Here is a 26,205-nt window from a genome sequence, read left to right as displayed (position 1 = left end):
CATTTGCAAATATTGATGTGACTTTTTATATTTCTTTTGGAGTATTGACTTCTTCCTGCCAAAGTGGCCTTTTAGCTCATGTATTGTGGATAAAGCCACAGTCTTACCAGCTTCAGATAGCATCTTCAAAAGTTATCTTGCCTTTGTTATTGGGTTGATAATGCACAATTCAGACCAAGGCACCTTCTCTCTAGGACACAGAACTGTAGTAAGCAGCACTTAGCGGCCTTATTCAGGGCAACAGGTGCTCTTTAAGACTTTAATATAAGGCTCCAGAACAGACCCCATCTGCTAACCCCCTAAAAATTTAATTGGCAGGGCTCTTTAAAGGAAACCTACCATGAGGAATCTATTATTAGAATATCTGATGGTAGATTCCTCATGCCTGCCTCTGCCCTAATATGTAATTGCATATTTATTGAGTAATATGTAAATAAGCTGCATTAGCCACTCCAAATAATTTACATATTACTGAAATAAAGTTTTTTACAAGTTGGGTTCCAGGATTATTAAATTACAGATTAGGGCAGAGACAGACTGGATGAAACTACCATCAGATCTTCTGATGGTAGATTCCTCATGGTAGGTTTCCTTTAGTCAACACTCAGCGGTTGAATCTTGTGATCAATCTTGTTAGGGAAGTAGTGATACATTTGCAGCAATACATTTATTTTACCTGACTCCATTGTGTTGAAACTATTTGTAAAGATAAATTGTCTAAAATATTAAAACTATTTCACTGCAAGTTTCTTTGACAAGACCACACTCTGAAACTACAGTTTCAGGCATCAAACATTGTACTGCAGGGCTCAAGTATCCTGAAGAACAAATTAAAAAAATCTCCTGTTGTGCTTTCCGAGGGCATTCAATTGGTTTATTCTGTTTTTGAAACTGGCTGTCAAACTGTTTTCTTCAAACATTGACAGATTTCCCTCTAACCACTTCTTGACTAACCCTTCACAGGTCTCCTGCTGGTGTATTTCCAGGCTCTTTGAGAGGAAGGATTGCACTTTCACCAGCTGTGCTTATATGGTGTCAGTTTGTTTAGTGCTCCCCCGTGTATTATACAGTATCCACTACCTGTAAAGACAAATAAGAGGTTTCAGAAAGAAAAGGTACAATATATTTAGGAGCGAGTGCTTTATTAAAGCACTGATTTTAGATTGCCTTCATACGGCCATTTCATAAACTTTGCTGTCCCCGGTCTCTCGATGTTCATTTAATGTTTCGCTTAACCCTTCCACAGACATCATTCTTTGAATTGTAATTACAGCTACTGAGAGACGGGGCAGCTGCCTTTGGCTTTTCCTAACAAGTTTCGTAAAAGCTACAACTACAAAATATTGTGCAAATAAAAGGATACACTGCACAGGCATGTCATAAAATGAATGTATCTAAAAGATAAAGCCAGTGAACATGTGTAGAATATTTCCACACACTTTGGGCATATGATATATAATATATAGATTGTTTTGTTGCTTTCATATAAATTATTTTCTCTCCTCAGTTCTATGCAATGGATTTTTGAGTGGTTTACTTTTGCATTTATCTTTTTTTTTGTTTTGTATTTTTAGTGGATGAAGTTAAACATTTTAACATGTATAGTGTGACCTTTCATCCTAAATCGAGAGAACTTACATACTCAGCCTTCTCCATATCGGGCAGGCGTTTTCTCTCTTATATTGAAGACACCTGTTGTGTTAAACTTTTTAAGTGCCACAGCCAAATCTGACCAAGGCAAATAAGTGGCAGTGGACCTCGTGCAGTCTTGGCCCTGATTGTCCCACCCCCCATCACCAGAGGTTTATCAGTTTATATGAAAGCCGGGACCATCTGAAATGCCTCCAAGGCTGTCATTTGACTGTCAAAATATATCAGCAATATTCAGTAATACAATTGTAATGCAGTGTATTGTAAGAGTGATCAGACCTCCTGGTGTTCAATTACCTGAAAGGACCTAGAAAAAAAAGTTAAAAACAGGAAAGTCCAAACCCTGAAGATTCAAATGACCCCTCTCCTGTATCCTAGAAAACACAACATTACTAATCTATTAAAATATAAAAATAATTGTATCCAGTGAACTCCATAACAAAAAAGTCTGCCCTGTATGCCCCCTATAGACATTTTAATAAAAAGTAATTAAAATATCTTACTTTTTACAGCTAGTCCTGGGAAATAATCACTTCTTACACATCAGTGTACAGAGCTTTGTATCTCTATACAGTCAGTCCTCAACTTAAGGACACCCAACGTACAGACGACTCCTAGACTCCTAAAAATTGAGTTTTCCGTGTACTGTAATCTCTGGAGAAGCTCTTTGCAACCTTGGACTAAATAATATACCAATACAATACTATAACCAAAATGATTCAATGTGAAAAGTTGCAAAGTAAGTCCAGAAAACTGGCTCAAAACTCTCTATAATCTAGCATAAACCAATACACCAGAAAATGAGAGGAGACCAGGCTAACCACAAGTTATGTCAAAAAATGTAATCTTTCTTTAGAAATTCATCATTAAAAAGGTTATAATATAAATACATAAAATCGTATATCCCAGATGAGACAAAACCATAACCTTGTACTAAAGTTTGCTAAATTATCAGCATCCAATACCAACTATAAGGTGTCTGCAATGAAGCTTTATATTTAATTCTTGTTCTAATGTCAAGACAAAATTTTTATAAAACAGTTTTCACTGGGTACAAAAACGATTTGGTTGGACTTTGGTTGGACCCTTACTCAATGTAGTTGTTCTGACTTCCATACAAATTTAACTTAAGAAAAAACCTAAAGGACCTATCATGTGCATAGCCCGGGAAATGCCTGTAACTGTACTAAACCAATGTATTCCCATGAGTCAGTTTAACAGATTTTGGATTTTTTTCCCAGATATCCGGTGCACACCTCTGAATATTAAATAGTACCAATATGAAGTACTATCTGTCCCACAGAAAACAAGCCATAATAAACCTCTGTAGATGGAAATATTTGAAAAGTTATTTATTTTAAAAGATTGGAGCAAAAACCGAAACTCAGACTTTTCCAGAGGTTGGACACCATGGCTGCCTTTGCCCACAGCTCCTCTTCTGACCATGGGTAGTTTGTGGTATTGCAACTATGCTCCATTCCTGTCTATACAGCTGAGCTGCAGCACTGGCATAGCCCGTGCTCAATTGTGGCTCTGTTTTTGGAAGAAAGCGGCCATGTTTATCAGCTTCTGAACAGCCTATTACTGCAGTACACTAACAAAGGAATATTTTGTGGAAAAGCAGGGTTTTTTTTTTTATAAAAAAGACTGAACATGCCACAAGTACCATCAAGGAGCATAGTGCATCCATTAACCCCTACGGGACTCAGCCTCTTTTGTCCTTAACCCCTTAATGACCACCGTATCGGCTTTTTACGGTGGTCATTAAGGGTACTTCTTCTGACGCGTACGCCTTTCTACGGCGGCGCGTCAGAAGATGATTTCGGGACACCGGGTCTCGCAGGTGCCGGTGTCGGGCTGTGATATCACAGCCCAGACCCGGCACTAACACCCGGGATCGGAAAAACTCAGATCCCGGGTGTTTAACCCCTTACACGCCGCGGTCATGCAAGTGTGTCCCCCGTGGATCGGACCCCCCCCGGTGAGCTTACCAGGGGATCCGATCCCTCTTGCCTCAGCCCCGGGTTCCTACGAGTGACCCGGGGCTGTCGGCTCCTCTCTGTGCCGGGTTCCGCCTCCTGGCAGGACCCGGCTCTGTGTAACTGAGCATGCGCGGCATGCTCAGTTACTTACACTATACACTGCAATACAAGTGTATTGCATTGTAAAGGCTTGAATAAGCGATCGGATGATACGACTGAAAAGAACAACTGTTTTCGCAAAAAATAAGCCCTCAACCAGATCTGACAACAGAAAAATACAAAAGTTATGGCCCTGAAAAGTTGTCAATAGTAAAAACAATGCGATTTTCTCCAATATTGGTTTTGCTCAGGAAAATTAAGCAAAAATAAGAAAAACTATATAACTGAGGTATCACCACAATCGTAGTGAACCAGAGAATAAAGATAAAATATTATTTTTACATTACGGTGAGCGGGGGGAAAAAAAGTGCTAAAAATCCAAAATAAAAATTGATTATTTTTTGTGTCCCCCTTAAAATAGTTAATAAAATCTCATGAATAAGCTATAGACCCCCAAAATGAATTATCTATACATTGTATATCATCCCGTACATAATAAGCCCTCATATGTTCGCATTACAAAAAAAAAAATGTATAGGTCGTAAAATGTGACAATACAAATCTGCTGTGATTGGTGCCTCCATTCATTCTATACTCGGCTGTGCGCCGTACAGCAGTTTACCCGAGTAAACTCGGGAGGAATTGGGCATCAAGCGTTGCAGTGCGTTTCATCATTTAATTTATTCTGAAAATGTCAGTTTTGGCCTAAATGAATGTATTTTCCAAAAAAAATCTATAGTTTCTAAATCGCAGGTCCATATTTTTTAACCCATGTGAAACACTTAAAGGGTTAATATACTTAATAGAAGTTGTTTTACATATGTTGAGGGGTGACGTTTCTATAGTGGGGTAATTTATGGGGTTTTACTATTATTTAGGCCTCTCAAAGTCACTTGAAAGCTGAGTTGTCCCTCAAAATGTGAGTTTTGGCAATTTTCATGAAAAATTGCACCTAAAGTTCTGCACCTCGTAACATCCTAGAAAAATGACCGGAAGCATAAAATATCATCCCAACATAAAGCAGACATTCTGTAAATGTTAATTATCAAACTTTTTGGGTAGTTTTACATCTTGTCTGGAAACCAGAACATTTCAAACTTAAAAAATGAAGAATTTTTACAAACTTTTGCCAAATTTTCACTTTTTTTTTAGAACGAAACGCAAAACTTATCACTTAAATTTTATAACTAACATGAAGTACAATGTGTCACGAGAAAACATTCTCAAAATCACCCGGATATGTTAAAGCATTCCGAAGTTATAACCAATTATCGGGAGACAGGGCAGATTTGAAAAATCGAGTCTGGTCATTGAGCTGAAAACTAGTGTCGGTGATAAGGGGTTAAGGACACGGCCCCATTTTTCAAATCTGGCCTGTGTCACTATAAGTGGTTATAGCTTTGGAACGCTATGAGATATCCAGGGGATTTTGAGAATGTTTTCTCATGACACATTGTACTTCAAATTAGTTTAAACATTTGGAGGAAATCTTTTGCATTTAGTTATGAAAAAAAAACAAAATTTGGCAAAAATTTGGAAATATTCTTTATTTCATCGTTCTAAATTCTCTACTTTTGATGCAGATAGTCATAGCACCCAAATTAATTCATACCTTACATTTCTTGCATGTCTGCTTTATGTTGGCATGGTTTTTTAAGATTCCACATATTTTACTAGAATGTTAGGCTCAGAATTTGGGTGCCATTTTTCACATTTTTTGTAAAATCACCAAAACCCGTATTTAGATGGACCTGCACAACTTCTAATTGACACTGAGAGGCCTAAATAATAGCAAGACTCATAAATTACCCCATTATGGAAACTACACACCTCAACGTATGAAAAACCACTTTTAAGAAGTTTGTTAACCCTTTAGGTGTTTTATAGGGGTTAAAACAAAATGGAGGTCTGAAAATTGTCACAATACACTCATTTTGGATGGAAAATTAAACATTTACAATGGATTAAATGAAAAAAGGATCCACAAAGTTTGATACCCAATTTCTCCCATACCTGCTGTATGGGCGCACGGCCGGGCATAGAAGGGAAGGAGGCGCCATCCAGATCAGATTTGCTATGTCACATTGTACAGGGTATAATTTTTTTTCTTTTTTTAAAGGACACCTGTCATCAGGTCTCTGTCTCTAGTCCTCTCACTACTACCTGTTGGAGCAGCTCACAAGGATCCCATCCCAGCCTTTATCTAGTTATTTCATACATTATTCATTGTAAAATCATCTATTTTTATAATGTAAATGAGGCTGGTCACATGGTCAGAGGAAGTGACGTCACCCCTGTTACCCCTCCCCTCTCCTCCCCCTGCTCATGTCTGTGTGTAATGTATAGTAAAGCATTGCTAGTGTGTGTGCTGCATCTGCTGACATGCTGCATCCTCCTAATATACAGGTGAGAGACACAGAAATCAACTACACATGAATCTGACATGTTCTGCTGTAACATGGCTGCCTGGAGCTGCTGTATCTCTCCTAAACACACACACATGCACACACAGGCTGCAGGGGGCGTGGCCACCAGCACCAGGAAGCACATCATTATACAGCCTCACACCATTATACAGGCTGTCAGTCATGCACTGGGGGTGTGGCTGTGCCTCCCACTCATGAATAAGGTGGACAGCTTGAATATGCTAATGCTTCATTGGACATTTCACAGGTCATTTGCATACAGCTTTAGGACCTCATTGCTTAGGTTTACAGGTCAATGAAGGGATAATGCTCTCTAATGGCAGTTTATGAAAATATATTTAGTTTAGGGGGTTATTTTGCATGACGGGTTCTCTTTAATGTGGACCTATAGGGGCTTATTTCTTTTGCCACATGAGATGCACTTTTCTGGTAGGTAATTTTGGGGCGTTTATAGCTAATTGGTGAGATTTTATTAACTCTTTGTTGGTGGAGGAAAAGGAAAATCATCAATTTTTAGGAAAATTTTTATATATTTTTTTTTTTGGTCGTTAACCATACCATAAAAATAGTATATTATTTTTATTCTATGGGTAGCCACAATTACGAAAAGACCTCATTTATATAGATTTTTTATTTTTTCCCATTTTTACTGAATAAAAAGTAATTTGGCAAAAATGTTGCTAATTTTAGCATCACCGTCTTTCATATGCATAATTTTTTTATTTTTCGCCTCACAAATCTGTTTAAGGGCTTATTTTTTGCGAGAAGGATTGTTCTTTTTAGTGGTCTTATTTTAGAGTGCATAACATTTTTTAAATCACTTTTAAGAGCATTTTTTTTATAGGGTATTAATTGAAAATTATCTTTTTTGGAGCTTTTTGGGGGGTTTTCTTACGGGGTTCACTTTGCGGTTCTAATAATGATTCTGTGTTATTATGCAGATTGTTACGGACACAGGGATTCCAAATTTGTGGGGGTTTTGTGTATTTTATTCAATTGCACTGAATAAAAACTAATTTGGAGAAAATCTTGTTCATTTTAGCATCACCATCTTTTCAAATGCGTAACTTTTTATTTTTCAGCTGACAAATCTGGTTAAGGGCTTATTTTTTGCGAGAAGAGTTGCTCTTTTGAGTGGGCTTATTTTAGAGTGCATAACATTTTTTAAATCCCTTTTTAGAGCATTTTTTATAAAGTATTAATTAAAAATGATTTTTTTTTTCTCCGGCGTTTACCGTGCTGGTCCAGTAACAATTCTGTTTTATTAAACAGATTGTTACGGACGCGGCAATACCAAAATAGGGTTTTTTTGTGTTTTTTATACTTTATTAAGTGTTTTTATGGGAAAGTGACATTTTAGGGGCTTATATTTTAATGTATTTATTTTTTATTCTAATGTGTAGTGTTCAGTGTTTTTAATTTTTTTTTACTTATACTTGAACTTGAACCAGTGATGCTCTGATCGCTGGTTCAAGTTCAATACACTACTCTACAATACTATTTTATTGTAGAGCAGTGTAATCTGTCTGGCATGCTCGCGCATGCTCAGACAGTTTGCAGTCAGACCCGGAAGGGGTCTGACTGCCAGGGAGACCGGGCAGCTCCAGGGCACATGCCAGTCCTCGGAGCTGCCCAGAAATGGATTGGATCCCCTGGTAAGCGGCGCGGGGGATCCGATCCATAGCGCAAACACCCTTACACGCCGCGGTCATGCTTGACCGCGGCGTGTAAGGGGTTAACACCCGCGATCGGAGTCTGCTCCGATCGCGAGTGTTAGCGCAGGCTGTCAGCTGTGATAGACAGCTGACAGCCGCTGCTTCTTGTGCTGGCTCCGTTCGTGAGCCGGTGCCAGAAGCAAGACGTTATAGCACGTCCCTGTGCACTTAGCATGTAGCCCCGGGGACGTACTATAACGTCCTGGTGCACCTAGGGGTTAAGGCATTCTTTTCATAATGTGCTCCACTCTCTCACAGATATTGCAACTTCTTTTTTTAACTTAAACCTGTTCATAAAAATTATATTTTTTTTAAATGTCTCCAATGATTTTTTGATAAAAATGTAAAATGCTTTTTTTTTAAGAAAATTAATTTTGAAAGATCAAGACCATCTGAAATTTCAAAAGTGAAACCTGCACAAAGGAACATTAAATGGAGCTACTGAGAGAGGCAACTTCAAACACACATAGCAATAATAAATCTAGATGGAATGACATTCTGAGAAAAGGCATAAAAGTTTGACTATCGTTGGGTTTAAGTCACACCGCATCAATCCCTTCTTTCAACGCGATTAAAAAATGTATAGCTATTGATCTGAGGAGGTTGCATTAGTATGCCAGGGACGTCTACACAGTGGATTGCATTCAAATATCAGAGAAGCAAATACCTGGAAAATTGACAATAAAAGCAGGTGCATGGCCAGACTTTGAAATGTGCACTCAGATTTGCTTATTGAAATTCCAGCATCCTTCACAGGTCACTCAAGCCTGATTATGATATGATAATTCTCAGATAAAATCAGTCGTACAGATTGACGGTACTACTTTCAACATGTCTTGCACTATGATGAAACCACTATTATGCATACCAATAGCCTCACTTTTTTTCCTCCTCGTGTTCATTACATTGAAAATTGTGTCTTCATTTACGATTACATTTATGATATAAGAGAGTGGCGTATGGAATTAACGCAATTACTTATCATAGTCTGTTATTGCACTTGTCTTACTTTTTAATGGGAAATGGATTTTATTTAATGTGACCTGATTACCATTATGATTTGGTCAGTTTGTTACTAATGTAGCCCAGAAGTATAAATTCTCCATCAACATCTTATTAAAATGCTAATGTGGCCACGTTTATTATATTCAGCTTAAAGGGAAATGATGCCCTAAAAGATGTAGTTGGGATGCGAATAATTGCTAAATTCATCAGCGAGTGCCATACTTCAAATAATTGTGCTGCTCACTATTAATTCAGCTACACTTCTCATGATGCAAAAATCACTTAGATACTGTGTCTGATGTTACATAGGACTTGTTATCACTCCACCCAATTTCATCAACCTCTGTTTTAGGATAAGTAATGCATGGATGTTCTCTGCTCACAATGCAGATCAGAAAAACCTAGAATCATAGAAATTTATCCCTTAAGTGATACAGTAAATATGGGTCCATTTATAGGACCTAAGTGATTTACAAAGGATTGGGCTCTGTTCACCAATATCTCCTATGGGACTCGATGATGTAATGTTGATAAGTTGCTACTGCCTCCTGGCCTGCCATCCACAGGAACCTATTAGCCCAGCTAGAGTTAAGGGTACATTCACACAGACATATTCTCAGGGGCGCACACACTGAGAAAGATAGAGCATGCTTTATCTTTTCCCAGTGTACCGCGCGGAACGGTGCCACACATGTGTGGCATCGAACCGCCCCCGGGCCACCACTGTAAGTCATGGTTTAAATGTGTTATGCAAATGATAACCTGTGGAAAGACTGGCACAGAGGAGATGCAGATGAGAAACGTGGGAAGAGATGGATTAGCCGGGCAGCAGAGTTGCGCATCGATTGGAAGAGCCTTGGAGAGTTAGCTGGGAGGCCACAGACAAGAATGTTGTCTCAGGGATGAGAAAGGAAGCCTACTTTATGTTCTGCAAGAGGAAAGATTTAGGGGTAAAATTATACCAAGCTTAAAATAATAATGATAATCTTTATTTACATGGTGCCAACAAATTTCAGTAGTGCTTTACAAATCAGAGGGGAAATATATTAATAAAATAAGACATTATGCATTAGTACAAGCATAGGCATAAGGAAGAATAAGAGTGAGGGTCCTGCACACAAGAAATTATATTCTATAAGGGTGTGACACAAGAGGTATAAGAATGCACCAGCCATTCTTTATAAGGGAAAAAATAAAATTGTTTAATTAATAAAGATGTTGCTGCTTGAACAGGCCGTAAGCCGCCATCTTAAATACAAGGTCCAAAGTCAGTGGGGCTTTAAGAGAAGCCTTGAGCTTAGTATCTGGTGTTTGCTGGATATAAGGAAGACACAGGATGGGTTAGTAAAGAGAGAGTTGAAATTTCAGGCAGTTAGTGGGTGTGATGATCTTTTTCTCTTGAATTTGTTATAGAATTACTGTTTATTGGCAGGTTTTATAATGGGAAACAAGGAAAATATAACTTTGAATACATGTGCGAAAGTTTGTGCTTTTATAGTTGCAACTTACATGCATACTCATTGTGATTTGCTGCACACAAACACAGCTTATGCACAAATAATATTATTTTTTAAATGTGATATATCCAGATTTTGAATAATATTTGCATCTTGGAACTGTAACGGGTCAGATCTTTATCAAGTGCACTTGATGCTGGATTTTGTAGGTCATTTTTGAAACCAGGCATTTCTTAATTCATCCAGAAGCCAAAGTCACGAAACAAAGAACACAAAATTGCACCTCTTGATTTATAGTGTGGTAATGACCAAAGCTTTTGTTCTGCATCAAACTTTTGAATGGACCTCTTTAACTTTGTTATACTACTTTGTTAAAAAAATTGATATCCATTTCATCTATATCTGAATCGTCAGCAAATACAGAACTAAAAGATTCTGTATCTGACATCTTCACGTAAATGTTATGCATTTTGCTTAACATCTAATGATCCTGGATAGCTGACACTCTGAATTTCCATTCACATTGGATAAAAGAAGTTTTACAAAACTTAATTTTTTCTTATTTCACGGTTTAACAATATGGCTTGTAGGGAGCTCAAGTATTTTATAAGCGCACATGCTGCGTATGTTGAAGAATTTAAGAATTAACATCCCTATCTTTTTTCAGATCAGGAAGCTGTTTTTCCTTACACAAGCAAGACCAGATCTTAAATTTGTAATTCAATTATAGGTTAATGAAGCATTGTAAGCACTATTTATAACTGCATTTTTAAAAAGTCACAAGCCAATTATGCAAAATGTCTATATAACTTTCCTTACCTAGCAATGTAAATAGATTTAACCTTTCTATTAATTACTTGTTCATGTGGAGCACTTCTTTCAATAATGCAGCATTTCCTGTAATAGCATTTTTTTTCAAAGACATGGCTTTTTTCCAGATTTACACCATTTTAATGAAAAAATGTAACCCCTTTCTTGGCCTGCTTCTCATTACTAGACCTACATGCTACAAAGTTCTGTGACTTGCAGATGAGATTAATTTCATTATTGCATTTGGCTAGTTCACTCTTCCATTTTCTTACCTATTACTTCCTTCTTTATGATATTGTGTGCTCAAATTATTTTCAGTATGATGTACAAAGGCCATTATTGGGAGAAATACGATCTTGAACCTCTCCGGAAAACTTGCAGGGTTAATGTTATATGACAAAGGTCATGGACCTACCATATTCAGGACTAGATGACATCTAGCATGACCTATTATTCAAGCACTATATTACATCTCATTTCTTCCCATTTATTGCTTTAGGCTATGGATAATTGGACATTAATTGGAGACAGTTTCCTCCAGCAATTAAATCAGCTAATGTAGCCAGTGCGATAAAGTGTTCCATGTTGCTCTGTGGAAATCTATATTTCAAAATGGCTGGTGTGAAATTTTGTGGTAGAATATCAGCACACGTATTTTGACAGAAAAGGATATTAAAGGGAGGCTGTGCAGAGGCCTTTTAATAGGAGAAAAATTCTCCAGATTTGCCGACAGACCGCCTTGAGGCCGAAAGTGTGGTGGTTTAGCAGTCTAAGCTTTTAAACACAAGACAGATGGTTTTTTCCATGTGCTCTATGCAAGCTTAAAGTATTTCATATTTCTGGCATTGTTTCCAGCCCGAGCCGTGTCTTCTGCTGTCATTGGGGTGTGAACATGCCAAAGACACGTGGGATGCAAACAAAGGACCTTGGATTCTTTGTTTGTGGCCGAGAAATTGCATGTTCTTCTTCAGGTAGGGTAAGACTGTAGATGGCAATATAACGGGTACCTATGCCTTAAAGAGTCTGTTCTACATACCAATATTTTATCTTTCCTATGGATAGAGGTAAAGTTATTATGGTAATTAAGTTATTAAGGTAAAGTTAAGTGGCGACTACTATCAGGGAGCCCAAGATCTAAACATGTAAATCATGGCTAAAGGGATGACTATTCCACAGGACATCTGTGGTCTTTACAGCTAATTCCCTTTTCTCTTTCATGCTGATTTGCATATCAATGAAATTATGATTGTCTTTATTGCCGTAGTCTATTGAGTTGTCAGGCCTGAAGCATGGAAGTAATCCAACATTAAATATATCTGACATTAGGTTAAGGTTAAATTAGAATTAAGATGATCTAGAATACTGTGCTTTGAACCAGAATGTGTAGCTTGAACCTATTTAAATGGAAACGCTGTCTATCATGAACATTTGTCTTTTCTTCACATGTACTCTTAATGGCAGAACATTTTACTGTAGCGTTTGATATTCACTTTCCCAAAATAGCCATAAGACCAACAGTAAGGTGATTGTAACTTTGCAGGGTCCATATTTTCCCGAACAAGTGGTGGGAACCTGCATCTTTTTTTGATTGGACGTGAACAAGATTAGGTTGTAAAGGGAACGCTCAGATCCCTCATCTATCCAGCCCTAAATGTGCCAGAATATTGAGATTTTACTCTACATTACTTTTTTATCAAGATTGGAGAATCCATAAAGCTTAATATTTGCCATAAAGCCGGAGTTTAATTTTACAAGTACATAAGATGAATTTACTAGGTGACACTGCTCTGCTCAGATGTTATCCTTGAAACCTCAGTAAAACATACATCAAGTAAACTATCTCTGTATACATCCACTTCCCTAATCGGTAGGCATTTTTATGTATTCTGCATGTATGTTAAATGGGGACATACCCTAGAGTATGTGTTCTGTTAAAATATATTGTCCACTTTTAACAAATCTTAGTTAACACATTATTTAGTCAACACTGGTGTCACATTGTATAGAAATGTTTTATTTACAGTTTGAAGCTTTTCTTCTTCCTGTGTTCCTGTAACCAAACAGTGGACGCAATGTTGGTAATTGTCAAGACTGTGTGTAAAGTACTCATCCATCATTGTGAGCCCCTGGTCAGAAAATGACAATGCAGTAAATATCTTCAGCAACCACCTTTTAATGTACAAGCTGTTTTCAGTAGGAATTTTCGGCTCTCGCATAAACCACACTGTCATGAGTGACTGCCTGTGCTCCAAAGTCATTACTATTGAGATGATAGGACATCTTTCAGCCGATAACCGAAAAAACTTTAAATGTCATATCAAGTTTCTGAAGCCATTTTCAATCCCCCTGCTCAAGGTTGCCGGAATATTGAATATGCCTGTGTTAAGAGGGCTGCATATCTTTGGGAGGGATCATTCTGTAAAATGAGCACTAACGATTTGAGGAGTCAGCCGCAGAAAGTCACTTAATCATCAGCCAGTGTGGCCGTCTTTTTTCCGCACTTGTGATAAGTCAAGATTATTGTCACTTAATAGTCGCTTTCTAGAAAAAGATCACAATGTAAGAAAATAGATTTCTTGGGAACATTAAACTGCAGTGCTGATTTCACAGCAAATGTAAAGTTTCCTCCCGACACTGAGAGTTTATAACCAGGAAGACAAGCCTGCATATTCCTTGTAATAAATGCAAAAGAAAATAAAATATATTTACTTCTGAAGCCTTCTCTTTATCAGGCCTATTTTATGTGCAAATGCAAATTACCCTGATAAAGATGTATTGCCATCATCAATATCCTCCCCTCTCGGCCAGATCAGCTATAAACAACTACTTTGCAAAATCGCTTCTTTCTAGAGACTGTCCTTTTAATACCAGTATATATTTTCCACTTTTTTCCTGTATGCCAGAGCACTTAAAGCATATTTTTGCTTTTCCTCCTACTTTCAGCCTCAGCCCTAAATTACCTTTTCTGTGTTCTATAAATTGGAAATATAATGCAATGTATGTTTAAAATGTAATTCAATTTTATAACCTAGCATTTTCTTCTCTTCTAATTTTCCCAGAAAACCAAAAACCTCAATTTGAGAGATCACGTTCACGACCAAATATCCACTCTACAGCTGCAAGAGCTCCAGTTGCTAAGGAACTCAGTTATGAGTTGGAATCTCATGCGTCTGCAACAAGAAGCAAGGTTACTGCTAGAAAAGAGGTGTGCAACTCGGAAGGGCACAGAGACAAAGGGGCAGGTCACAGCACTGCTGTCAAGGCAGAGTCAATTCCAGAAGTTGAAGCTTTACTTTCGAGACTGCGAGCTCTCTAACAAAGCAATGTGGTCCTTCCTGCCTTTATTAAGAAAATAAACATATAAATATAACCATGTAAGCTAAATATCAAGTAACCATGGAAAGCAGCGCGTACAGTCTCACGCATTCACTAACTACTTATTTAATTGAGTCTTCTCTCTACCATCATTACGGCCCCGATTTTATACATGATAGTATTTGCATTGATACAATATTAATATAATTCAACCATATTTCTCGTGTGTATTAACTGCTTCTGTAGTTAATCCAACTTTTATTATCTATGCAGTAGGACCAAACTGGTAGGTACTAGGATTAAACATGTATACACATACACAGTCACCTTATCAGTTCCCTATTAATTATCAATCAGTAATATCCGTAATTTAGAGATTTGAGTACTGGCAGTCCAAAACTTAAGAATATCAGACTTTTAGACAACCCACAGTTACAAACGGACCTCCCTGCCGACTGTGACTTATCAGGATGCATGTCATATAGCCCCAGGCTGCAGTGATATACTGTAAGGTGTCTGCAAAGAAGCATTATTGTTAATCCTTATTCCAACCAAAAATGTTTAAATTCCATTTATCACAGGGACCAGAACATTATGTATCTTTATTTACACATAGAGAATCTACCTTTTCCGACTTACATACAAATTCAACTCAAGAACAAACCTATAGAACCTATCCTGTATGTAGGGACTGCCTGTACTTTCCTCCTCTGATCTCCAGCACGGTCCATTACATTGTTTTGATACCACAAAGTAACTGGTTATAAAATTGGGGTTCAATAAAAGTGCAATTCTTTTTTTTTCATTATTTTTTACATATATAGAAGTTATAATATTGGCACCTTCAAAAACATTAGCCATTTAGCCTTAGTTTTTTAGTTTTCCTAGTATAAAGGATAAATGCTTTGTCACATTTTGTAGTGTTTGCACCATCATTTCACCACATTTTTTTACGTACGTTACTGAGTTACATTCTGCTGTTTTATTAACATTCAGTTGTTGTATGTCCCAGATAAAGCTCAGCTAAACACATACAGTATAATAATCCTGCTGAAATGCATTATGGGAGAATTCATTTTGTAGGGGTTTTCACATTGGATTACTCTACAGTATTTAGTTTAAAAATAGTTTTTGTCTGAATGGGAATATCGGTGGAATAATTTTTGAAGTTGCTGAAGAAGTAACTTTATATTCAGACATGTGAATGCTGCTTTGGGGTATATTTATATACTAAGGATTGGGACAACTATATTTTTAAGGGTAATAGATTTTTGTAGGCAATATGGATGAGTGCAAAATGTTAGAACACTTATTAGACAATCATTTTTTGTACAGTGCAAAAAAATTGAGTAATTTTTTTGTGTACTAAATTTATAATATTCATTGTTTTGAAAATGCTTATGAGAAATATATTTATTAAATGATCTGCTTATCAGTACCAAAGTAAACCTTATGTATACGGAATCTGCAGTGGTAAGACTGCCTGCAATCAGGCAACACATCTTAAAATACTAAGATTTCCTTAAAGAAGCACAACTAATAAATATCAACCGCAGACTATAATGAGACGTAGTAAACAACACGGAGCTTGTAATGAAGCAGATAGACTGAACATTAGAGAACTGAATGCACAGGCAGAGTTTCTCTAACCTTCTGTCATAGGCGACATCCTCAGTCAAGGGTGATGAGTACACACAACAGGTCAACAAGTCCAACGCTGGGGAGAGAAACTCCACATGGTATTCAATGACTAATTGTAAACCGTGAAAGCACTTAGCAATTGTCTGACGAGATGTCAGTACACACCACAGCTTGCAGCAAAATACATATTAGGTGAGTTTATTATATATGTGTGAGAAATAAGATAACATATTGTGTAATCTTAATTGTAGAGAACATTGCCTTCTTTTAGGAAGCGTTTCTGCCATAAATATTTTTATATGCCAATCTGGATCTTCTTCTATTACCGTCATTATTCTTCAGTCTTGCATTTTTTATTACCACAGTGCATTACATTCTATAAACACTACATGTTATTATTGAAATTGCTATTAAACTTGCAAATACCTCATCCATTTCACTCCTCCTTCCACCCTCCTCATACGGCACGGGTTGTGTCATGCTCTTTCTGATCAGCAATACTCGTGGAGTACTCTTAATGAGCACGTGGGTCAGCGTTAATGAGGCCTTGTGCTTTCCTATGCACTTCATAAATAGAATTTGCAATGGTAACAATGTGCCTGATTATATTATCAAGACACTGCTCTGAAAAACACTTTTCAAAGTCTTATCGTCAAGTAAGTGTCCTGGCTGTTTCCCATATACTGATGCCATGGCTGTGATAGCTGACCACTGTAAATACCAATGTCAAATAAAAAGAGGAGTTTGTTACCTACCTGGTATCTGTGTGTTTCCTTTGGTGATTCTGTTCAGAATGTTCATTTTTTCCCATTTTGTTTGGACTAAGCTTAAAGGGGTATTCCAGGAATCAGCATAATTCATATACAAGTGGGCACTCAAAATATAAGCTAATGTGTAATTAGTTGTTATTTAAAATTTTGCTCCCCTTAGCAGAAAATGCTGATGACATAGACTGTAATGAAGAATTAAAATGCTACTGGCCCTTTAATCAGTCCGTTAATTTCCTCCGCGCGGTCCGTTGCAGGACAGAAGATGGCTGCTGGTCACATGTCCACATCACATGTCCTGTACCTGCCTGGGCAGGGTCATGTGATCACCACTATGTTTGGCTGTAGTCGGTTGGTTGAAGTGCATCCAGTATGGCTGGTGTTGTGGTGATGGCAGTTAAACATCATTACTATGGTAACAGAGCAAGAAAACCTGTTAGATCATCACTGGGAGCAGAGGGAGGAGGAGTTACTGAGAACTAAAGGATCATGGAACTTGTAGTTTCCAGTGGCGGCCATCTTAGTAATAATTCCACCTACTTTAGAGAGGCCATAAATTTTGTAAATCATAAAATCAAATTATTTAAGCTCCGTTTTGTGACTAATGACATTGAGTATTGTTGTATTCATTTATTTATATCATCATGGGTTTTTGTGTCAGACGCTCATATTCCCGGAATACCCCTTTAAGGTTTTATTCAAGAATAAAATGAAATGTTATGGGGGAGATTTATGAAAGTGTTGGTAAATAAACCAGAGCAGAGTTAGACTATCTTATTCTGCACAAGATAAAATATCCTGGATGATGAATCTGGAGGAGTTTACTTTTGACCAGCTATTACTTGGTTTAGTTCAGGGGTAGGGAACCTATGGCTCGGGAGCCAGATATGGCTCTCTTGTTGGCTGCATCTGGCTCTCAGACAGATCTTTAATAAATAGTGACGGCTGCTGCTGTGTCTCTTAGACTAATCACTGGACACAGGCAGCAATGTTACCGCTGCCCACGTCCTTTGTACGACCCAGGTGCCATCGCCGCCATCGTCTAAGCCTGGGTCAAAGAGAAGAGCGTGGGAGCGATGAGGAGCTGGCCGCAGGGAGCGCTGGTAAGTCAATATTCTTTTTTTTTTTTTGTGACTACCTATCTACTGGGGTGCATGTGCTGTGGCTACCTATCTAATGGGGGGCATGTACTGTGGCTATCTATCTACTTGGGGGCATGTGTTGTGGTTATACTGGGAGTATCTGCTGGGGCTACCTCCCTACTGGGAGTATGTGCTGTGGCTACCTCTCTAATTAGAGTATGGCTATCTATATACTGGGGTGTGTGCTGTGGCTACCTATATACTGGGGGACATGTGCAATGGCTACCAATCTAATAGCTGCCAGTCTTTATAGGAACCCGGGAAGTGGGTGGCACCAATCAGCGCACTGGCCCTTTAAATCCGCGAGTGCAGGAGCGCGTGCTGGCCAAGCGGGACAGAAGCCGCAAAGTGGTGGGATGAGTGAGCACGGAAAGGGGCGCCGCCACGGAGAGGGGCACGGGTGTGCCTGCAATCCGCTAGCAATCTACTGTGGGGCATGTGCATATGCTACGGCTCTTATGGAATAACATTTTAAAATATGCGGCGTTCATGGCTCTCTCAGCCAAAAAGGTTCCTGACCCCTGGTTTAGTTTATAAGTTTTCTGGTGCCTAAAAATTGTCTTAAACCCTTAATAAAAGTGGCGCAAGGCCTTTCAGTTTCAGATTATTCTGATGTAGACAAATCTCCCCCAATGTGAGGTGACATAAATGTAACGATACTCATACATCATTCCTCATGATTTGTGTATTTATGTCAGCACAATTGTCTCAGGACCCGTTAAAAGGTGAATCGGCCACATACTCCCCCAAAATTCAGTGGATGAGCATTTCAAGTCATAAGATAGCATCAATTTAGTTTCATATTTTAGGTCCCGTATATAGATTTATAGAAAAAGTGGTCTAATAGAGAAGAGTGTTTCTATCATTTTACGGAAATTTCCTAAACCTGGATATTGAAAATTCTGCTCATCCCCTCTTCAGGCAATATTCTAGGCATAGCTCTTCTTGGCATCATTTTGTCTACAATACTATGTGACTTGTTTTTATGTCCATTGTTCTTCTCAGCACTAATCCCTTTTTGAAACAAATGTGTGAAGATTTCATCCAGGAAAACAGACCAGAATAGAACATGCAGTTAGTTTCCTATGGCAAACACATAATTCACTGAAAGAAACTTGTAAGGATGCACTGACTTGTAGAGGTCTTGGTAAGAGGTAGTGGTATAGGGAGCACAAGGTATAAGCACCATAAAGTGACCACAGCAGAAGGGGAGAGACTTTTTGTCTGATTTAGGGTCTGTATTATTACATATTGCTTTGTCTGTGTTTCTGTTTATTATGCTTTGATATCTGTGTTTATAACATCTTGTCTGGGGTATGTAGCTTAAAGGAAATATACCACATGGATGAAGTGCTTCTAAACCTAGCACACTTACATGCTTGAGTAAACCTCCTGAAAGAGGATCTGTTGTTCTTTTTGTTTCCAATAGCTTAGTTTTTGAGAAAAAAATATTTTAAAATTCTCCAAATTAGCCTCAGAGGCTTCAGTTTACAGCACTGGAGACCCTTCTGGCAATGTTGACTGCTGATTATTCATACCTCTATTCAGCGTTTCAGTTCGGAGGGAGGTAACAGGCAGAGAGGCGAAATGTGGGGACGGAGCCAGAATCTTTTAAAAGAAACATAAATAAGAGCAGGTCCTTTTTCGGGAGACGCACACCAGCATGTAAGTGTGCTAGGTTAGAAGCACTGCATCCATGTGGTAGATGTCCATTGAATGATTGTCTTATGTATTGCCTGTTCTGCGTTTTGTATTGATATTTGCCATTCTGAAGGTTTTCAGTTATGCCGATCATCAGTTTTCTATTAAAGCCTGTATGTGTAGATGTTTTATTACCAATTGTAATATTCTGAGTAGATTGAATGACTAAAGGGGTTTTCCACTTGATATTTTAATTTGAAGGTATGTAGTTTTCGAATGTACCGTTTATACTTGATTATAAGCCGGGCTCCTAATTTTACCACAAAAAATGGGAAAACCTATTGACTCTGTGTAAGCTTAGGGTGAGAAGCGCATTGGTCACAACCTCCCCCTAGTATATAGCTGTTTAGCCCCCTGCCTACAGTATATAGACAGCTCCCCTGCTCCCCAGTACATAGCCATCCCCCAGTATATAGCCAGGCGAACCCTACCCCAAGTATATGGCAACCCTCTTGCCCCCCACTATATAGCCAGGCAAAGCCTGCCCCAAGTCTATAGCAAGCCCCCTGTATATAGCCAGACAGCCAGCCCACATCCCCAGTATATAACCAATGAGCCCATGCCCTCAGTATATAGCCAGCCCCCTGCCCCCAGTTTATAACCAGACAGCCTTTCCCTGAGGCAGCACGAGTATGCCCAATATTTAAAAACAGAAAATCAGTGTGATGTCAGTGCCTGACCTCAGGCAGGTCGCACAGACCTGTCGGGCAAAAGAAGAAAACACCTGCACAGGGCGTCGAAAAGGTGAGTATTGACTTTTTTTTTTTTTTTTTTTTACTTAAGTATAAGCCAAGTTTGGGTTTCTAGCACATTTTTTGTGCTTATACTCAAGTATATACGGTACATGTTTTTAAAATTTTGCTCACATACATCCCTAGTACAAATGCAGTAGCCAGTGAAACAAAAGTGGTACATCATACTGGGGGTTTTGTTTTGTACCACAAAAGTGGTACATCATACTGGGGGGGTTTGTCACTACTGCCAGTTGAGTTGACGGATGGCCGAAACAACCAGCTTACTGGGCTGCGTCCTGGCGCTCCATTTACACTCACCTGTGCCTTCAATAAGTGGCCTTTTAGTTGTGTGAAGTACTTCTTCCCTGTCTTGACAGTAATGTTTGCAAGTTACATCATTGCACTATTGATGGATGTCAGGTAACACAGCTGCTAACTGAGTGCTGAGTTATAAGTTGAAGTTAAGGAGTTAGTTTGTGTGTGTGAGGCTACATATTAAACACCATGTTTTAGTTCTATTCAGCTACCTCATGGATACATTACACAGGACTGACTGATCTAGTAAATCGGGAAAAAAGATCCAGGGACACATCCAATGAATTGTAAAAACCTAAAAAAAGTTACTGTGGCAAATTGCCGATTTTTTTGATGTTTTGGCTTTAGCCTTTATTAAATATCTGTGCTGCTAAGAATAGAAGCAAGTAGAAGGGATTTACAAAATGGCACTTCCACACTTCCAAAATGACTGCAGTGAAAAAAACAGCAGCTATGTTTTTTTGCCTATTTTTAACACAATTGCTTATTTTTCCAGCTTCCAAGAATATTGTACATTATTTTACTTGGTACAATTAAGAAACCCATTTTATGGGTTTGGCAAGTGATGAGTAAAAAACAAAAAGCAAGCTTGCCGTAAGGGGGTTAATAATTGCAGTTCACATTTGTGACAATGTTAATTAGTATTAAGGGTTTTTTTTTTATATATAAAAAAGCCATCTGTAACTTATATCTTCTGTTATCCTCATTTTGCCGCATCCAGTTTCTTACCAATCATAGAATAAAATAAGAAATATGTTTCCTTATACGGCTGACATTCTATTATGTATAATAAACGTATTTGGGATATCCAGTCTGCTTTATATTCTTTATTTTCGCTCGCAGCTCCATTAAAATGTGACATTTCCAAACAATAAATAAGTGAACAGAACAGGCGATTTATGTTTCGCTGAATATAATAGCATGCAATTGTTTGACTCTGAGATTTTGTTTGAATTCTACGTTTTATGTTCTGCATTAGTTATTTAAATATTCTTCTTATCATGTCAGTGTACATTAATCCACACCAACACTTAGGGTATAAATAATTTATTTGATGTTACAGTTAATATTCTCTGAAATATCAATCCTGTCTCTTATGTGGGTGTCTTTAGATAACTCTGATTAATAGTGGTTCTACTCACAACATAGAAGCTTTGTAGAGAATAACCTCCTGAAACCCTGAGTGGGTATGTATTACTCATTTTTTTTTGTATTTCATTGCTTGGAAACTAGACCTACTGACAGAATGTTTTAATGTATCCTATTCAAACAATTCAATGTGAAACATGAATAATGGCAAAACTTGGTGGCTGGGCTTCTTCAGCTTCATGCTCATCCACTCCAGTTTTCTATCATTATGTGACCTACTGGACACTTTTTGTTTAACTAATTGTCATTCTATGTTTTAGACATCATAAAGACATTAGAACACTGGACAACTCCAGTTTACTCATGTATTCTACCACATGGATCAGTCATTGCCACTAAAGTCCATAACAACTTGCTTGAGTGACAGATATACACTGGGTACAGAAAGTATTCAGACATTTACATTTTTCACTTTTTGTTTCATTGCAGCCGATTGGTAAGATTAAAAAAGTCCTTTTTTTTGTTCATTAAAGGGCATCTACTACCAGGATAAATGACTGTATGCAAATGAGCCTGAAGGGCTCCATGTGTTAATGGAGCTTGGAGCCCCTCAGGCTCTTTTGCATACAGTCTTTCACCCTTTTGGTAAATGTCCTTAAAGGTACAATCTCCACCCTATCTTGACAGGAAACAACTGAATTGTAGATATTTTTGCTAATTTATTAAACAAAAAAAACTGAAATATCACATGGTCATAAGTATTCAGCCCCTTTGCTCAGTACTGGGTAGAAGCAGCTTTTGAGTTAGTACAGCCATGAGTCGTCCTGGGAATGACGCAACAAGTTTTTCACACCTGGATTTGGGGATCCTCATACGTTCTTCTTTGCAGATCCTCTCCAGTTCCCTCAGGTTAGATGCTGAATGTTGGTGGAAGCCATTTACAAGTTTCTGCAGAGATGCTCAATTTGGGTTAGATCAGGGCTCTGGCTGGACCAGTCAAAAATGGTCACAGAGCTGTTCTGAAGTCACTGCTTTGTCATTTTAGCTGTGTGCTTAGGTTCATTGTTTTATTAGGTGAACCTTTGGCCCAGTCTAAGGTCCAGAACACTTCAACCAGTTGTCTTGTACCTTCAGCAGAAAAACACTCCCCGAGCATGATACTGCCACCTCCATGTTTCATTGTTGGGATTGTATTTAGGAGGTGATGAGCAGTGCCAGTCCTTCATGCATTTTTTTTGCAAACTGTATGCAGGTTTTCATATGCCTTGCACTGCGGAAAAGCTTCTGCGGGCACACTCTGCCTTTAAGCCAGACTGGATAAGGGCTGAAGTGATACTTGAGTTTGTGTAATTTTCTCCCACCACGCTACTGCATCTTTGGAGCTCAGTCACTGCGATCTTCGGGTTCTTCCATTTACGAATTATGGAGGCCACTGTGGTCTTAGGAGGCTTGAGTGCTGCAGAAATTATTATGAAACCTTGGGCCCTGCCACAAATTTGTCAGTTCCTTAGACATCATGATTTTCATGTGCTCTGACATGCGCTGTGAGGTCTTATATAGACAGGGTTGTGTGTTTCTTAATTGAGTCAAATCAGTTTAATTAAACCAATGAAGGAGAAGAACCATCTCAAGGAGGATCAGAAGGAAGTGGGCAGCATGTGAGTTAAGTGTCACAGCAAAGGGTCTGAATACTTAAGACCATGTGAAATTTCAGTTTTTTTTGTTTAATAAATTAGCAAAAATATCTAAATTTCTGTTTGTTTTTTCGTCAAGATGGGGTACAGAGTGTACATTAATGAGCAAAAAAAACATAAAAGCTGCAAAGAAAAGTGAAAAACACTTTCTGTACCAGCAGTATTTTAATTTGAATGCACATATTTCCCTTTCATAACAGCTATTACCTTTTTATGATGAAAAACTACCTATCTAGTTAAATGATATCATAATCGGAAAAAGCTGAAACTAAATGATGGAGTTTGTCATTAGGTTTTTTGACGAAGAAAACAAAGTTAATCCTGACTGGACTTTTAGGAAAAACAGGGGCACACCCCTTGGCGGACCACTGCATCTGTATTAGTATGTGTATTACATTATATCTCTCCTAGAAGTCCCATCAGATTTTTACCTGCTGTTTACTCAGAATTCCACTTCATATCCTTCAGCTTTTTGAAATGTGTTGGCTATTGGGCTTATCCTGTGTGATCAAGTGAATACTATTAACCTTAGATTAAAAGTTGAGAGTCCTAAATTGTTGATACCTTTATGGACTAACTAAAAAGTTTGATGACGGTTGAAAGGATTCAAGACCACTCGGGTCCCTTCATCAGACATTAGGAGTCAACTTTGATCTATTTAACTATTGCCACACTATCACAGTACACATTATCTTTTTTTTTTTTTTTTTTTTTAACTATGAACCTTGTGTTTATCTTTTAAAGATATTCCTGAGAAGCACAGATGAATATATAATACTTGGCTGTGTGGTGTTTGCTTAATTATTTTTGAAAGCTGGAAGGTTAAAATGATCTGTTTGTTACTTAAGATAACAGTATTTATCTGTGTAATTTCAAAAAACTACAGACAACGCAGTTTTATTACACATTTTTTTTAAGGAAAAAAATCTATTTAGTTGCTCCAAATTGTTTTTGATGTTAAAGAGATCTTCCAAACTTGGTACTTGCCAAAAGTAGAAAAAGTTCATAGTGCATCATTCATTAACTGTGCATACATGTATGATTATAGTGTTTTATATATAACGCTATAGGAAACCTCTGAAATTTAAGGATCACAGGTAATGAATGACGCTGATGTCTTAATGTATGATATTTGAAGCCTATTACAATTAATAAGTTTCAAAAGTTCAAAATCTCACACAATGTTCCCTGAACAATAATGTGTAAAATGAATTAAGAGGGCAATTTAACAAATTAGAGATTAAAGATATCATCTACAGACCTTTTATATGTTTGGCAAAAACTTTGGAGATCATGGAGCTTCATTTAAACTTTAGTATAAAAAGAATTTTTATATATTTTCCTAATACTTATTCAAAGAATAGCATAGTCTTAAGGTGAACGCTTCCATTTGGTCTCAAGCGAAAGACTCATAATATTAAGGCATTGACAAAAGAATGTAACAAAATAAACCTGTCTTTATGTGACTTATAAGGCTGTACCGTTTTTGATAAGTCATCACTTTCCATGACACTTATCCAAATGCTATAAAAAAGTAAATTGTATGCGCTTCCTCTTTACCAATACTTACAGTAGTCAAATATCTTTTACATATCGTACTATACTTATTATTAGAACATGCTGGACACACCTAATCTATTTGAATCCAGATAATAAAGAAGAAACCAATAAACTATCACCATCATCATCGCCCTCATCATCTCTTGCTCGAACTAATGCAATATTCTTCTTTATGGCTTCCCAGCTAACTCTCTAATGACCCTCCAATCCATCCACCCATAACTCTGATGCCCATCCATCTCTCTCACTTCAACTCTCTGCCAGTGTTTACCCAATGTGCAGCAAATTCTAATTAAAATGTAAACCAAACCGTCCCCTCCATATATTCCTGAACTAACTAGCTAATACCCACACACCTAATCTCTGATCCGCAACAGACCTTCAGCTTCACTCCATTACCATCCGCCTCTCTCACCACCGTCCCACACATAACCTCTGGTCCTCACAGGACCTTATACTTAACTCTATTACCATCTGATCTTCTCACAAGTATATCCAGGACTTCTCCTGTGCATCTCCCATATTCTGGAACTATCTACCAAAATGTGTCAGATTGTCCCCCACTTTCCAAACCTTGAAACATAATCTGAAAACCCATCTGTTTAGGATCTACAAAAACTGCACTGCTTTGCTCCCTCACCTCTTGTCACCATCTACCCTCCCTTATAGATTGTGAGTTCCCATGGACAGGGTCCGCCTTCCCTTTGTTTCAAATCTCTGTAGTTTTGTATTTTGTGCAGTACTTGCAATCCTTGTTGTCTTAAGGTATGTGCACCCCTTACTGATTGTACAGCACTATGGAATTAATAATGCTATTAATTAATAATAATATTAGCCAAGGTAGAACACCATCCCAATTTGAAATATCTCAACTACCTCTACAGCTCATAGAACACGTGTTTCAAATGTGCTAGCCATTGTTTCAGCAGATAGCCTTGCAAATCTTCCATGTACTGTAATTCTATGGACTCATACGGGGCAGTGGTTTCCATGGCTCCATGTGAACTAACAATCCAAGCCACAGAACTCAGAGCAGGTCCTATTCCTGTCCGTTTTTGCAGGTCAGGTAGTGTTTTCTCCTGTCATCGGCATGTTGGCATAAT

The 26,205-nt window shown here is 38.0% G+C and overlaps 1 protein-coding gene and 1 long non-coding RNA gene across 4 annotated transcripts in view; one reads left to right on the top strand and one right to left on the bottom strand.

Annotated features, from left to right (window-relative positions):
• DIAPH3 (diaphanous related formin 3) overlaps window positions 1–16,854 on the top strand; it is a 403,620-nt gene extending 386,766 nt beyond the window's left edge. For all 3 annotated transcript variants that reach the window (XM_072135306.1, XM_072135307.1, XM_072135305.1), the window contains one exon: window positions 14,204–16,854. In XM_072135306.1, coding sequence (XP_071991407.1) covers window positions 14,204–14,460 — 257 coding nt within the window. In that variant the 3' untranslated portion in view covers window positions 14,461–16,854. The remainder of the gene's footprint in view (window positions 1–14,203) is intronic.
• Window positions 886–26,055, bottom strand: LOC140118000 (uncharacterized). The gene is made up of 3 exons (XR_011853116.1): window positions 25,979–26,055; window positions 23,974–24,042; window positions 886–1,080 (listed from the first exon to the last, which is right to left on the bottom strand). It is a non-coding gene; the product is annotated as an uncharacterized lncRNA (long non-coding RNA).
• Between the last annotated feature and the right edge of the window lie 150 nt (window positions 26,056–26,205).

Source organism: Engystomops pustulosus, chromosome 2 (assembly GCF_040894005.1).
Source record: "Engystomops pustulosus chromosome 2, aEngPut4.maternal, whole genome shotgun sequence".
In the NCBI taxonomy this organism is placed as follows: Eukaryota; Metazoa; Chordata; class Amphibia; order Anura; family Leptodactylidae; genus Engystomops; species Engystomops pustulosus.
Note: the sequence above shows the minus strand (reverse complement) of the source record. Positions and strands in the feature narration are given on the sequence as shown.